Source organism: Gadus macrocephalus, chromosome 16 (genome assembly GCF_031168955.1).
Source record: "Gadus macrocephalus chromosome 16, ASM3116895v1".
Lineage (NCBI taxonomy): Eukaryota > Metazoa > Chordata > Actinopteri > Gadiformes > Gadidae > Gadus > Gadus macrocephalus.
In genome coordinates, this window is record NC_082397.1 from 12,057,638 (window position 1) to 12,071,304 (window position 13,667).

Consider the following 13,667-nt stretch of genomic DNA (forward strand, 5'->3'; position numbering starts at 1 on the left):
CAATTAGGAAATAACCTTGGTTTCCCCTAGACAATGAGCTGCACAGTAGGGCTGCTCGATTATGGGAAAGATCATCACGATTATTTTGGTCAGTATTGAAATCACGATTATTTTTCAGTTTGAAAAGATGTTGTATATATTCAACATGTCTCTCCCCAAAAAAACGTAGTAACTGAGAACTTTGAAATTACGCCTTAAGAAAATACACAAAATGGTCAAAAAGAAATTGTTCCAAAAAAATTATATACAGGATATGTATCCAGCCCTTTCTATAAAATATATTAAAAAATAAATAAAAACTCGATTATGTTAATTTTGTGATCGTGTCACGCTAAAATCGAAATCGCGATCAAAATTCGACTAAGCGCCCAGCCCTACTGTACAGCATGTAATTTCATGTCAAGCAATGTTCTGTAGCTCTTCTATGAAAGTGCATTGTTTGCCGATATGCTAGTGTAGGTCCATATGTGTGTGAGTGAATGTGCAATCTCTCGTGTGAGCGGCATTCACTACAACCTGTTTTGCATTTGGTCAAACACCTCAGAGCCAAATCAGCGGAGGAGCCCAGTCCTCTTCCAGACTGCTGTCTGGAATACCAAGTTTCCAGGTCCCTTCTGAATCTGGCTCACTCATCCCAGGTCCAAAATGATCACTCCAACTTATCCTCCCCCCATTAGAAGGGTTGACGCCCTGATTGGTTAGGAGGCTGAGACGTTGGATGAGGAAACGCATGCATTTATAATTTTTCCAAGTCTCGATGTTGGCTGAAGTTCATGTAACCATCTGTTAATTGCTATCAGGTTCTTAGAAACCATCTGACTGCTCACTCTCTGCATCCCATGACGGTGTGTGTGTCTGTGCACGTCTTTGCTGCCGGGGGACCTATGAGCCAGGAGGTTGCAGGGTTACTGAGCAAGGGGAAGGGCATACATGGATGGAGCAATGCCCCTTTACACCACACAAAGTCTGCCCCTACTGCCTAATACTGCCAGCTGACGCATTCAAACACTGTCGTTGGATTGAATGCAAAATATTGTGAAGAAGATGCTCTTTATTTGCACTCACTTGTGCAAAGAAAGCACGATCACTTTAAATAGGCTGGGCAGAGAGAACATAACAAACACGTCTGACTGATATGTGTGAGGTTTCCTGGGAAATGCTTTTGTGTCAACAACGTTTTCCTAATTCTTTAGTCGTATTAATATGCCTTCTGTCTTTTCTATTCCAGGCTGTCAGCATCAATAAAGCCATCAACACACAGGAGGTCGCCGTCAAAGAGAAGCATGCTCGGAATATCCTTTTTGTTGTGTGCGTGTGTGTGTGTGTGTGTTGTTGTGTACTTGGTCGTATTCTTGTGAGTGTGTGTTTGTCTCTGATGAACACTCATCGTGTACTGGCCAGGAAAGAGCGTGTGTGTTTAAACTTAATTCCAGAGCGGTGAAGGAGGCGTTAATCAGCTCTGAGACGGTGTGAGGGTAAAACAACAGACATGAGCTGCAGAGAGAGAGAGAGAGAGAGAGAGAGAGAGAGAGAGAGAGAGAGAGAGAGAGAGAGAGAGAGAGAGAGAGGATATTGAGTGTGTGTATTGATATTAAAAGAAAGCTCTAAAACCATCACACATGCACGTACAAGATGTACACACACACATTATGACCTAACTAAATACCTCATCAAAGGGGATTGGGATTGGTCATTATAAAACTCATCAAGTCCTGAAATGGAGAAGGGTTAGAGATGCAGCACAGTCCATCCAATCAGAACGATGTCATAATCCTTGCTGGCCCCCTCTATACCCCCATGAGTGTTTTAATGATCCTTGACCGCCCCCCTTCACCGTGCATCCTGGGAACGCACCATGAGAGGGGAGCCCACACCTTCTGGGCGGCGGCCAACCGCCTGCCGCTGTCCAGCCACGCCGTCCTCTGCTGGAAGTTCTGCCACGTCTTCCACAAGATCCTGCGCGACGGACACCCAAACGTACGTACAGGAAGACTCTTCCTCATCCCCACAGGACTCCTGTGTGGGAACACAGGATTTATGTTGCATTCAGATGAGGATCTTATGCTGAAGCCAAATGTGCAGATGTATGGCGGCTCTTACTGTTTTTATGAATTCATGAACGAGTAGTTTTTGTAACTGAGTCTGTTCTCTCCATCCCCTGTAGGTGATTAAGGATTCCATGAGGAACAAGGCTGATTTGACAGACATGAGCAGAATGTGGGTAAGAACATCAGAATGCAGTGTTATCTATTGTCTCGTCCTTTCTGCTCGAACCTTTCTGCAAAATGTGGATTTATGTCACTACTCAGCAATGCCATTTGTTTTTAGCATGCATCTTGTATCTACGGTATTTTGACTTATAATATGACTAGGAACACGTCCATGAATGGTAGTGAGACTTGTCAGGGCTTAAGGCTCCGCAGGTATCAGCGTGCTTTCCACATGTAGTTAGGTAAAGCGGCCGATCAAAGTTATCACACCTCCATTCTTTTTGCACCTTAGGGCTGGTTTCTGTCATTGTTATCAATGGGCCTTGAACGCCTCAAGCCTTTGGCCAAGCACCCGTGACGCCCTGAGTTGAAAGAAATTGATAAAGAAACTAAAGTAGGTTTAAAAGAATGTCTTTGTAAAGGGTGCTCTGCAACAGTAAAAAGTTGCTCCGTTTTTCCCCAGGCTTCCCCAGCAAAAAGTCTGTGCAGCGGCCACAGGTTTTAAATCCTGCCTCGGAATGTGAGATCGACTATTATGTGACTGAGTGCACAGGAAGATTGTTCCAAATCCAAGCGTTAAAGATAACATTTCATGCTTTTTTAGGGTTAAGTATTGCATTTGGGGGTACTGCCAGAATAGGGTTACATGCCTGTATGTTTTAAATAAAAAAAACGTATTATTCTCACACCGATGATTTTTCTAGCTTAGCAGAAGTAAAACATGTATCCATACAGCATATAACAGTCTAAAGCAAAGGGAAAAGTAAAAAAAGCATGAAATTACCCCTTTAAAGCCTTTAAAGCCTTGCTCCAGATACTTTGGCTGAGTTAAGGCAGAAGCACCATGTGAACTTAGTTTGTCTGATTATTATTTTTATGTTTTTTATATACCTGGAACTTAAATGTCAAACGGTGAAAAAAACCTTTTGCTTCCTTATTTGCTAACTCAATGACTCACTTGAATGAACCACGCAGGAAGTAGAGTCCCTGTAACCGGGGGTTACGTCCTTATCTTTCCTGACTTTTCCTTCAACTTAGGCATTCTCAGAAGCTCCGGGCCAAGAGTTTGCACTCTTGGTTTAAACTGTACCTGACCCTAACTTGACCAAGGCTGTTTGAACAGCTATTGAGTCTGCGCTGCAGTACATGTAGCGTATCGTTTACAATTGTTTCGACTCCTCGCACACTTCTTGCAAGTTGGCATCCGGCGGTGCTCAGCCAACGTATCAGAAAACACATTCCTCAGCATTCTGCATTACTTATTCCCACAACCCCTTTGTGCATCCTGCCCGGAGAACTCCCGAACCTCCGCAAAAACAGATTCCCCCCTTCCGCTCATCCCCATTTCGATTCTCTCTCTCTCTCTCACCCCCAGGGTCACCTCAGCGAAGGCTATGGGAAGCTGTGCAGCGTCTACCTCAAACTGCTCATCACCAAAATGGAGTTTCACATCAAAGTGAGTCAGCTGAACCCACAATGAGTCTGCCTCCCCCGGGCAGTTTTTATCCCCAACCCCCCCCCCCCCCCCCCCCCCAAATCCCTTTTTCAGTGGCATCATGTGTCTTTGGGGGGGGGGGGGTTGCTTGTAGAGAACATTTTCATTTTAACACTAATGGCCGCTTTTAGTTCATGTAATGCAGCCTTTTTTTAAAGTCAGCTGAGAGCTGTCGGCGTTGAAACAGGATGTTGTGGTCACTTGTTAATATGCCCGTCATCTGCCGTTGATAGGCGTTGTGGGTTGCGTAGTGCCTTTTGTGTTGTCTGAGGCCACCCTTTTGATTCAGTCATGATGTGTCAAAGAGGATTACAGTTTGACGTTGCGGACAGCCGAACCCTTTAGTCCTCATGCCATTGTTTATTGAACTCATCACTTTGCCTGCTCCACACACAGTGTGTGTTTAGTTTCCAGGCTACTGCACTTTAGACGTCATCTCGACAACTACCGCTGCGCAGAGAGACAAGCACTGCAAGCAAAAAATGTGCACAACTACAAATTTGGGCTTGACCAAAAAGCACATTTTAATAAACGGCTCTCATTTCAACATAAGATTGTTATTATTTTGTGTGTTGCACCCAGTTGCACCTGTGTTCCCAAACCGATATAATTAAAGATGACTTTATTTTGTTGAGCAGAAGAAGATGTTGAAAAACTGATGTTTCTTCCAGAACCCCCGTTTCCCAGGCAACCTGCAGATGTCCAACAGACAACTCGATGAGGCGGGAGAGAACGACGTTAACAACTTGTGAGTTGGTTTTTTATTTTGTTTCTTGTTTTGGTCCCGGTCATAGCCTGTGGCTGCGATGATGGCCCAGCTCCAACCCGGCTCTTACCCGAGTCAAACAGTTCTTTATTGCCTCAGTCTAGTTAAAATCAATATCAAATGCTCTACTGTTCTAGGGCCTGCAATCATAACAGCGTGTTTACATGTGAACTGTAGTTTGATTGCTCAGAGGAATCGGTTTATGACCATAAATTGATTGGCATTGACATGTACTTGTGATCATGGAAAAGCTCAGTTTACACAATGGTTGAATTTCATCCATTAAGGTGAGCAAAGTTCAGACCTCTGGCATTGTTATTCTGTCTTGGAAAAGGGCCGTGCATGCGGCTTGTTTTGGATTTGGATTTGGTCAAGTTTCAGTGTTTGTTCTTTGTCTGTGAAAGTGTCTTGCTCTTTCACAAACAAGTACATGTACTTGTTTTGCTCTTAATGCCGTCTGCATACATGACCATTGCTATAGTCCCCGATGTGTTTGCTTAAGCCTACTATATGTAGATATATTGATATCTATGTCAGACAAACACAGAACTGCATCTGTCTTTGTGTGAGTGAACCTGCTCTTAAAATAGGAGGCATCCTGGGAGAATGAGTTGAAGCATTCCTCCCATCATGGAGGGAAACGCTGAGAGGGGTTTCTAGTCAGGCGACCCTACGCCGGATCCAGACCCAACATTTCCTATTCTTAGCCGCTTGTTCAGTAACATTCTTAGCCAGGGAGCCATCGAGGGGCTTTTTCGGTTTTTCGTCATCGTGATGGGGAAGTGGGCGTAGGAAATGAGCCGAAACATGATGTGATCGTTATTTTAATTTTGGCTGTGTTACACCCTCTTCTCCCTCGTGATGCTATGCCCTCCGTCTTCTTCCCCTCCTCCAGTTTCCAGCTGACAGTGGAGATGTTTGACTACCTGGAGCTGGAGCTTAACCTCTTTCTTGGCGGTAAGTTATGTTCTGCTCAGCTCCTGTAAGCCCACCCACCCCCCTGCTGTGCGCGAGGCTTATTCAGGGAATGACATAATGAAAAGATGATGATAACGAAACACACAGACACGCTGCATGCGCACACACACACACACACACCCCCCTCCACACACACACACACACACACACACACACACACACACACACACACACACACACACACACACACACACACACACACACACACACACACACACACACACACACACACACACACACACACACCGTCTTTCCAAAGACTCCCTAATACACCCAAATAATCAGGATTTATTGTCACACACACACACACACACACACACACACACACACACACACACACACACACACACACACACACACACACACACACAAGCAAATTGTACTTTCATAGGGCACTCCCAAAAGAGATGTGGCCACTCGTGCAAAGGAAAGAGGAACACGTTTCGTGTATAAAAAGACATCCATACCCAAGAGCACACCAAAATGAGTAGGGATGTCTACACCAGCATCCTCTTAGTACACTGCGGTATAGTTACTAAGAGGTGGTATTCAGGTCACCAGAATACGTTGGTCACATATGGCAGCCATTTTCATTTTTATTGGTCACACAAGGTCCTCATCACCATCACTGTCATCAGACCAAAAAACAAACTGAGCTTATACACAGAACAGCCTGAAAATGGATTCACACGCTGTAAACAAATATTAATTGTAATATTGTTTGAGTGTATTAAAAAAAGCGCAACATGTTCGTTAAGTTGCATGATTATATTTCCAACCACTATAGGGCCGAGAGTATGTGGTAACTTCCATCCATGACGAACGACGTAACCGTTTCAGTGTGGTGTGGATACATTTTGTGGATAAACAGTGAAAAAAAAAACAGCCTGTTAAATTGCTGCACATCGTTGTGTTAGTAGGACAGTAAATCATATGTTTTGGCATGATATTAGGGTGGTCTTAACTGAACCAAGTAGCCAGTTGCAACAAAAGGCTGAAGACTTGCTTCTTCCTTCCTCACTACTTCATTCTTAGCTCTGTGTGTGTGTGTGTGTGTGTGTGTGTGTGTGTGTGTGTGTGTGTGTGTGTGTGTGTGTGTGTGTGTGTGTGTGTGTGTGTGTGTGTGTGTGTGTGTGTGTGTGTGTGTGTGTGTGTGTGTGTGTGTGTGTGTGTGTGTGTGTGTCTGTTAGCCGGAAACCACACCTCACTGTGTGTGTAGAAAGCCTGGCACTGTGATGGAGAGAGGGAAAATAAGTGGTGTAATGATTAAAGAGTTGGCTGGGGGGAGTCAGACAACCCTGTTAATGTTCAGGGTGCTGACGCCCTCTGGACTTGGCGTCACACTCTGCCTGGGCTCTTTCTGCTCAATGAGGGCCTCTGTATGTATCCTTTGCCCTTATGTATTTGTGGGTGTGTAGTCTTCAGTTCCCTGGACATGTCCCGGTCCGTGTCGGTGACGGCGGCGGGCCAGTGCCGGCTGGCTCCTCTGATCCAGGTCATCCTGGACTGCAGCCACCTGTACGACTACACCGTCAAGCTGCTCTTCAAACTGCACTCATGTAAGCTCTCTCCCTGCTGGACAAACCCTAGTACTGCATGTGGGGCAAAAAGCCTGGCAGAAAGAATCGTATGTTTCATGTCGAAAAGCGTCAGAGTATTGGAGACATCTTTTATTTTTCGATTTGTTGAATGAAACCACTTCAGCTCCCCAGGGGCTCTTTAGTTCCCCTTTTAATGAGAATCATGCAGTCATGCTTGACACTTGGCTGTTGGTCGACGGTCGACATGCACACTGATACACATCCTGAGGTTTTACATATTTCAAACTCACGGTCGATACGCAACCCAAATTCTCAAAAGGAATCTATGGTTCTTACAACTAACGTGTGTGTGTGTGTGTGTGTGTGTGTGTGTGTGTGTGTGTGTGTGTGTGTGTGTGTGTGTGTGTGTGTGTGTGTGTGTGTGTGTGTGTGTGTGTGTGTGTGTGTGTGTGTGTGTGTGTGTGTGTGTGTGTGTGTGTGTGTGTGTGTGTGTGTGTGTGTGCAGGCCTGCCAGCAGACACACTCCAGGGCCACAGAGACCGTTTCCAGGAGCAGTTTAAGAAGTGAGTTACCCCAGCAGACACACACACTCTGACGGGGGCGTCCATCACGTTCTACGCCTGGCTCAAACTCTGTAACCCCACTGGCCCAACGCTGCCGTTTAATACCTTCACATTACTCTTCTTCTTTTTTCTCTCATCTCTTCCCTAAATGAGCACTTCTCAGATGTTGTATATCAATTAAAAAATGGTGTATCAATAAACAAATAATACATTCAGAGGAAAAAAGACTTGTCAAATATTATAATTGCTTAATGAAAATGTGGTGTTGATAATACATTTGAATAATAAATGATTAATACGTTTATCAAATGAGGTACGGTATATATTGTTCTCAACTTGAATCCTTTCCAGGTTAAAGAGTCTGTTCTACCGCTCCAGTAACCTGCAGTACTTCAAGAAGCTCATCCAGATCCCACAGTTACCGGAGGTGAGAGAACATCTGTCTCATCGTTCTCTGTCTTCACCCTGCCTCTATCCAGATGTTGGAGAGGCTGAACCCCTGGGAAAGGTCCCCGGGGGGGCTGTAGACCTTTCAGTTGACCTTTTCATTCTTCCTATCTACAGACCTTTTCTGTGTCTAATACTTTTTCGCATTTTTTTCTATATCATTCATTATGAAAATGTAGAAATTGTGGTTCATGATATGTATTGGTTTTATTTGATTGATCAAAGTTAATTGTTTCAAGCTTCTCCATCCAAACCAGCATAAAACATTCATATATGTGTTTATCCCTTATTCCATGTAATACAATAACAAAGGTACTTGCAAAGCTTGAGCATTATTAATGACTCACTATAGTTATTTCTCACTGCTATTGTTACTAAAGGTTATCTTACTAAAGGTTAGAGGGTCTGCTTCCTGTCTCTCTCCCCGCCAGAACCCTCCCAACTTCCTGCGTGCGTCGGCGCTCTCGGAGCACATCAGCCCGGTGGTGGTGATCCCGGCCGAGTCGTCCTCTCCAGAGTCCGAACACGTGGTGGAGACAGAGGACCTGGTGGACATGGAAGTCCCCTCACAGCCGGTCAGCCTCACAGCATCTCCCTGCTACGACTCAGCCTCTCAGGGGTTAAAGGGGCCCTAGGTCAGGATTTACATTTAGCAAGAGAGTCTGAAGAATAGAACCGAAGAGATCACCCAACTGGGATTTAGAGGAAACCCGTGTTCTCCACAATCATGAGGTGGGTAAGTTGGAAAGTCAGCTCAGGAAGAGGGCAGTCATGCTACCTACAACTTCTCACATTCAGATTCTGTAGGATATTTGGGGGAAACAAACCGTGTGTTAGGCACCCATACCAGTGAGGATCAGTTCCGGAGGTGCGGAGGGGATTGGCCACACACGCTCTCGTGTAGTCACCGCACTGAAATACAGACCGCATTTTTTACTCCATACTATTCATAGCTGCGTCCAGGGGCAATACAAAGTTGAACCCTCATGCATGGCATTTTAGTTTGAGTCGGTTGTTGTTCGCTGATGAACTACTACAGGACTCAAGCCAACTGACCTAATGACGTCAAGCTCTGCATTAGGACTAGACGGCGCTTTACTCGTTTGAAAAATGTTGCTCTGAATGCTTATTATCTTTAATCCAGTTTCTATGACGGTGTTTAACCTCCTAGGAGCTATAGAGCGGGAAATTATCTTGTAAATTATGCTTACTATGTCTAGTGTTTAATTTCTGCTTTAAACTATGTAGTCAGATAAATAAGCGAGTAGGTAGCAGAAGCCAACTTTAAATGAGGTAGTGGTATTGATGTGCGGTAGATATTTGGACACCAGGTTAAACTGCTGATCCACTGCAGCCTTATAAGCCCTTCTTGTAGTGCAGCGGAGGTTTGCTCAGAGGAGCAGCTTCGGAGTTCACCTCATACCCTCTGGTGGTCAGGAATCACTCAGTGCACATTGGAATTAAACGACAGCATCAATTCAAGATGAAATCCTTTTACTACACTTCACTTCACTTGTTGGTGCATGTACTTATTTGTACATGTCTTGAAAGCCTGAGTATATTTTTGTTATTGGTAGGCTGCCGTTGAAACCAAGTTTGATGACCTGTTTGGCACCTCGGCCGCTACGGACCCCTTCAACTTCAACAGCCAGAACGGCCTGCGCAAGGACGAGAAGTAAGGCTGGGCGACAAGTGACACGATGGGACTGTGTGTCAGAGGGTAACTATGTGCTCTACATTCTCTTTCATTGTTTTAATGGTGTGTGTGTGTGTGTGTGTGTGTGTGTGTGTGTGTGTGTGTGTGTGTGTCTGTGTGTGTGTGTCTGTGTGTTTCAGAGACCGTCTGATTGATCAGCTGACCAGGGAGATCCAGGCCCTTAAGGATGAGCTGGAGTCTTTTAGACTGGAGGTAAAGGTTAAAAAAAAATCAAAACATTTTTTCTCCCAGTATCTCTTTTGGTTTCATTAGTCAACTCACAACCGGTTCCCTGTCATCCTTTCCTCCCTACCTTCTTCCCTCCCTCCCTCCCCCCCTCCCCCCCTCCCTCCCTCCCTCCCTCCGTCCATCCGTCAAGAGTGGCCGCCTGTGCCAAGCGCTGCGGGGGCGTGTCAACGAGCTGGAGGCGGAGCTGGCGGAGCAGAGCCACCTGAGGATGCAGGCGTCGGGGGAGAGCGAGTTCCTGCGGGCGGAGCTGGACGACCTGCGGCGCGTCAGGGAGGACACGGAGAAGGAGCAGCGCAGCCTCACTGAGATCGAGAGTAAGGCCCGGTCACACGGAACGCCGCTGTGCCTTCAGTGAGGTTCTTACCCACGCCAATAAAGTGATTCGATAGTGCCGCTGAATGGGACTGTACACATACAATGCAAATACCGTTTTTTTTGCGAAAGAGCTACTTTCATTTGGAACAGCTTTAGCCTGCTCGTAAATCAGTTTAACCAATCACATTCGGGTTACCTTTTTCATATCACCATGGTCACTGTACATGTTGCAGGAAACCTATTTATGTTGGTGGCACACACCTCTTTAGGCATCTAAAGAGGTCAATTACATTCATTCATAGACCTATAATTATCGCCTTTGGTTATATACATTTCAACAGCATTCGGTGCTATAATTCCATTTTTACTCGCACTGTGGTACGTGAATATTATGTTGCTGCTGACCAAGTACTTTGTGCAGTTGTATCTCAAAAGATTTGTAATGGACAACTTCCTCAGCAAGAGTTATATTCGACTTTTAGCTATCCGACATAGAAAAAAATCTCAAATAATGGAGACACACACATTTATCATAATCCCCCTCATTCGTGGACTGGGGCACTCTATTTTAGACATGGATTAAAGAGTGAAACTCCATTATAATTTAATCCTCTACATAGGATATTGTGATGAAAGGATGGAGCATAAGATTGCCTACACTAGGCTAGTGTAGGCAAGGTGAACATTACCTGGCATCCATCTGTCTTCATCACTGGTGCCTTCTACTTCTACAAAAACATACACACTTTGCTCTGTTACTAATTACGCAATCTGATTTTACCCTGTTTTTCCCGCTTTTTCGTGATGTCCATTCGTTGCCTCATTATAAGTATCTTTAGGAGGAGACTTGAGTCCCTTGATGTGGTATACAGGGTTCCCCCTGGTCAGGGGATTACTGGAAATTCAGGGCATTTTCTTACGCATTAAGTCAGCCTACAAGCCTTGATCCGAGCCAGCCCGCTATGCATGTGTGGATGTCTGCATGTCCCGTTCACTGGATGGCTGTGGAAATACGATATCTATTATTCACCAGAAAATGTTTAATTTGAGCTAAGGGTGTCTTTCAATAGATCATTAGAATGTTATATTTTTGTCAGGGAAAAGAAGTGCATTTTACATTGACATTATACATGGGAGGGGGAAGGATACTAAACCGAACTCCCAAGTCGAAAGGTTCCAGGTTCGATCCCCAACATCCTGAGTCTACCTGTTGGCTTCCTTAAATATCCGGGCTAAGATGCCAGTCCCCCTACTTGCTAATTAATGACCAGTATCTGTATTCACTCTTAAGTTACTACAACCTTTCAACCCGCGTCGTCAGTGGTTACCTCTTTATCTTGCTAACCCGTTTTTGTCTCTCTATTCCCCCAGAAAAAGCCCAGGCTAACGAGCAGCGCTACACCAAGCTGAAGGAGAAGTACACAGGCCTCGTCCAGAGCCACGCGGAGCTGCTCCGAAAGGTGGGTGTCCCTTTCTTTTTGGTGCACATCTTTGCATTTTCCATATCCACATAAATCGGTGAAATCTTTTCAAACCCTGTAGATGCCCTGATTCTCTTGGTTTGTGTGTGTGTTTAAAGGTCCCATGGCATGAAAATCACTTAATGGGGTTTTCTTGAGCATTATTATCCTACTCCGCCTTTGAAGAATGGGAGAATGAAAGCTCAGACGCTCCGATTTCGAATTTGGCCCCATGTGTCGTCATAAGGGGCCAAGTTACCTCCCTTTTTTCTGCCTAGCCCGGCCAGAGAATTTGGCACGCCAATGAGCCAATGAGCCAATGAGCTACGACCGTGCGAGCGCCAAATGTGTGTGTGTGTGTGTGTGAATACAAACACTGTCACGCAAGTGTTGTACACTTCTTTGTTATAACCGTTCTGCTGTTGGTGTTATGGCGCATAACACGTCGGGTTCTCTGACATCTCAGGTATTTCTACAACGAGACTCGTAGTGGGGGTTATCTCAGTCATGGTTAAGAAGGAATTGGGGGAAAGGAACTTTGGCTTTGACTCCCTGAAGTACATGAACCGCGACATGGAGGAGAAAGGGATTGTTGACCGCGATTGTCTCGCGGCACAGTCACCTTCAGATTGGTATGGAAGTGGAAGAACCAGAGATGTTGGGAGACCCCGACACAGTCGTTGGAGGCGCACACAGCTTTTGGCCGTGATGATATAGATGATATGATATAGATATCTAAGGATAATATGATATTATTAGATATAGAGCTCCAGAACTCCCGCCGGAGAAATCGGAGTGTTATAGAATATTTACAGAACACGTCCAAAAGCTGTGTGTGCCTCGTCATTGTGATACATCCACGGTAAACACGAGCGCATGGTACCATGGCAGCGAGCTTCTCAGGGCCACACCCCCAGCCTCCACCTTGAACCGCCTCTGAAAAACTGAACGTTTGTGGAAAGCTCATTGTGGGACTGGCTCGTAGTGGCTGTAATTCTGCACCAAGGCTGAATTTCTTGAACGTCTTCAAGTACTGTATTAGGGGACTGCTATATAAAAGCATTCATAAAGTAGCATGCCATGGGACCTTTAAGTATAACCAGCCCTGTTCTCACACCTGTGTGTGTGTGTGTGTGTGTGTGTGTGTGTGTGTGTGTGTGTGTGTGTGTGTGTGTGTGTGTGTGTGTGTGTGTGTGTGTGTGTGTGTGTGTGTGTGTGTGTGTGTGTGTGTGTGTGTGTGTGTGTGTGTGTGTGCGTGTGTAGAACGCAGAGGTGACCCGGCAGATGACGGTGGCACGGGCTGCGCAGGATGAGGTAGAGGAGGTGAAGAAGGAGATGCAGGAGATGGTGAAGGCTTCCCAGGAGGCTTCAGACACACAGGTAGAGAGAGGGAGAGAGAGAGTGTGGACCCGGAGTCACAGCTGCCTCTCAACGGGACACTTACTGCTCTAAAAATGGGAGTGCCTCATGGCCTGCAGATGACAAGCCTCCATTTACTCTCAGCCTCTTTTTTTATTCCTTCTTTTTATTCAATATTGAGCACACACTGAAATTTAACTTAAATTGGCCATGCTGTCAATGTGATGAAACACACATAAGGATTGTTTCCAGTCTATTTGGAGACATTGGTGATAATAAATTACTAAACCACTAGGTTCATTGTCACTTTCCATGCAAAACGAATGGCAGACGTGACCTGCCACGTTGGGTGACGTCGGTTGTCGTGTTTAGCTACCGTGTAACATGACGTTGTTTAGCAGGTTTGGTATTACAAAGTGCCGATTACCTCCATTCTTAATCCACGACCCAACACATTGTGTCTATTGTGAAATGGGAGAGGAGGGGGGGGGGGGGGGGGGGGGGGGGGGTGGGTTGATAATGGAGTTGCACGGCATTCCCAAAAGTTAAGGTTGACCTTCTACCCCATATTTATCTGTAAGCATCCTT

General features: G+C 45.4%; 1 protein-coding gene across 1 annotated transcript in view; it reads left to right on the top strand.

Annotated features, from left to right (window-relative positions):
* The window catches only part of LOC132475146 (huntingtin-interacting protein 1-like), a 40,473-nt gene that overhangs the window by 12,654 nt on the left and 14,152 nt on the right, over positions 1-13,667 (top strand). Inside the window, 15 exon segments of the mRNA XM_060076143.1 lie at positions 1,229-1,292; positions 1,835-1,977; positions 2,165-2,221; positions 3,586-3,666; positions 4,377-4,453; positions 5,367-5,428; positions 6,868-7,008; positions 7,496-7,553; positions 7,905-7,980; positions 8,432-8,575; positions 9,578-9,675; positions 9,837-9,909; positions 10,076-10,259; positions 11,632-11,720; positions 12,984-13,100. Coding sequence (XP_059932126.1) covers positions 1,229-1,292; positions 1,835-1,977; positions 2,165-2,221; positions 3,586-3,666; positions 4,377-4,453; positions 5,367-5,428; positions 6,868-7,008; positions 7,496-7,553; positions 7,905-7,980; positions 8,432-8,575; positions 9,578-9,675; positions 9,837-9,909; positions 10,076-10,259; positions 11,632-11,720; positions 12,984-13,100 — 1,464 coding nt within the window.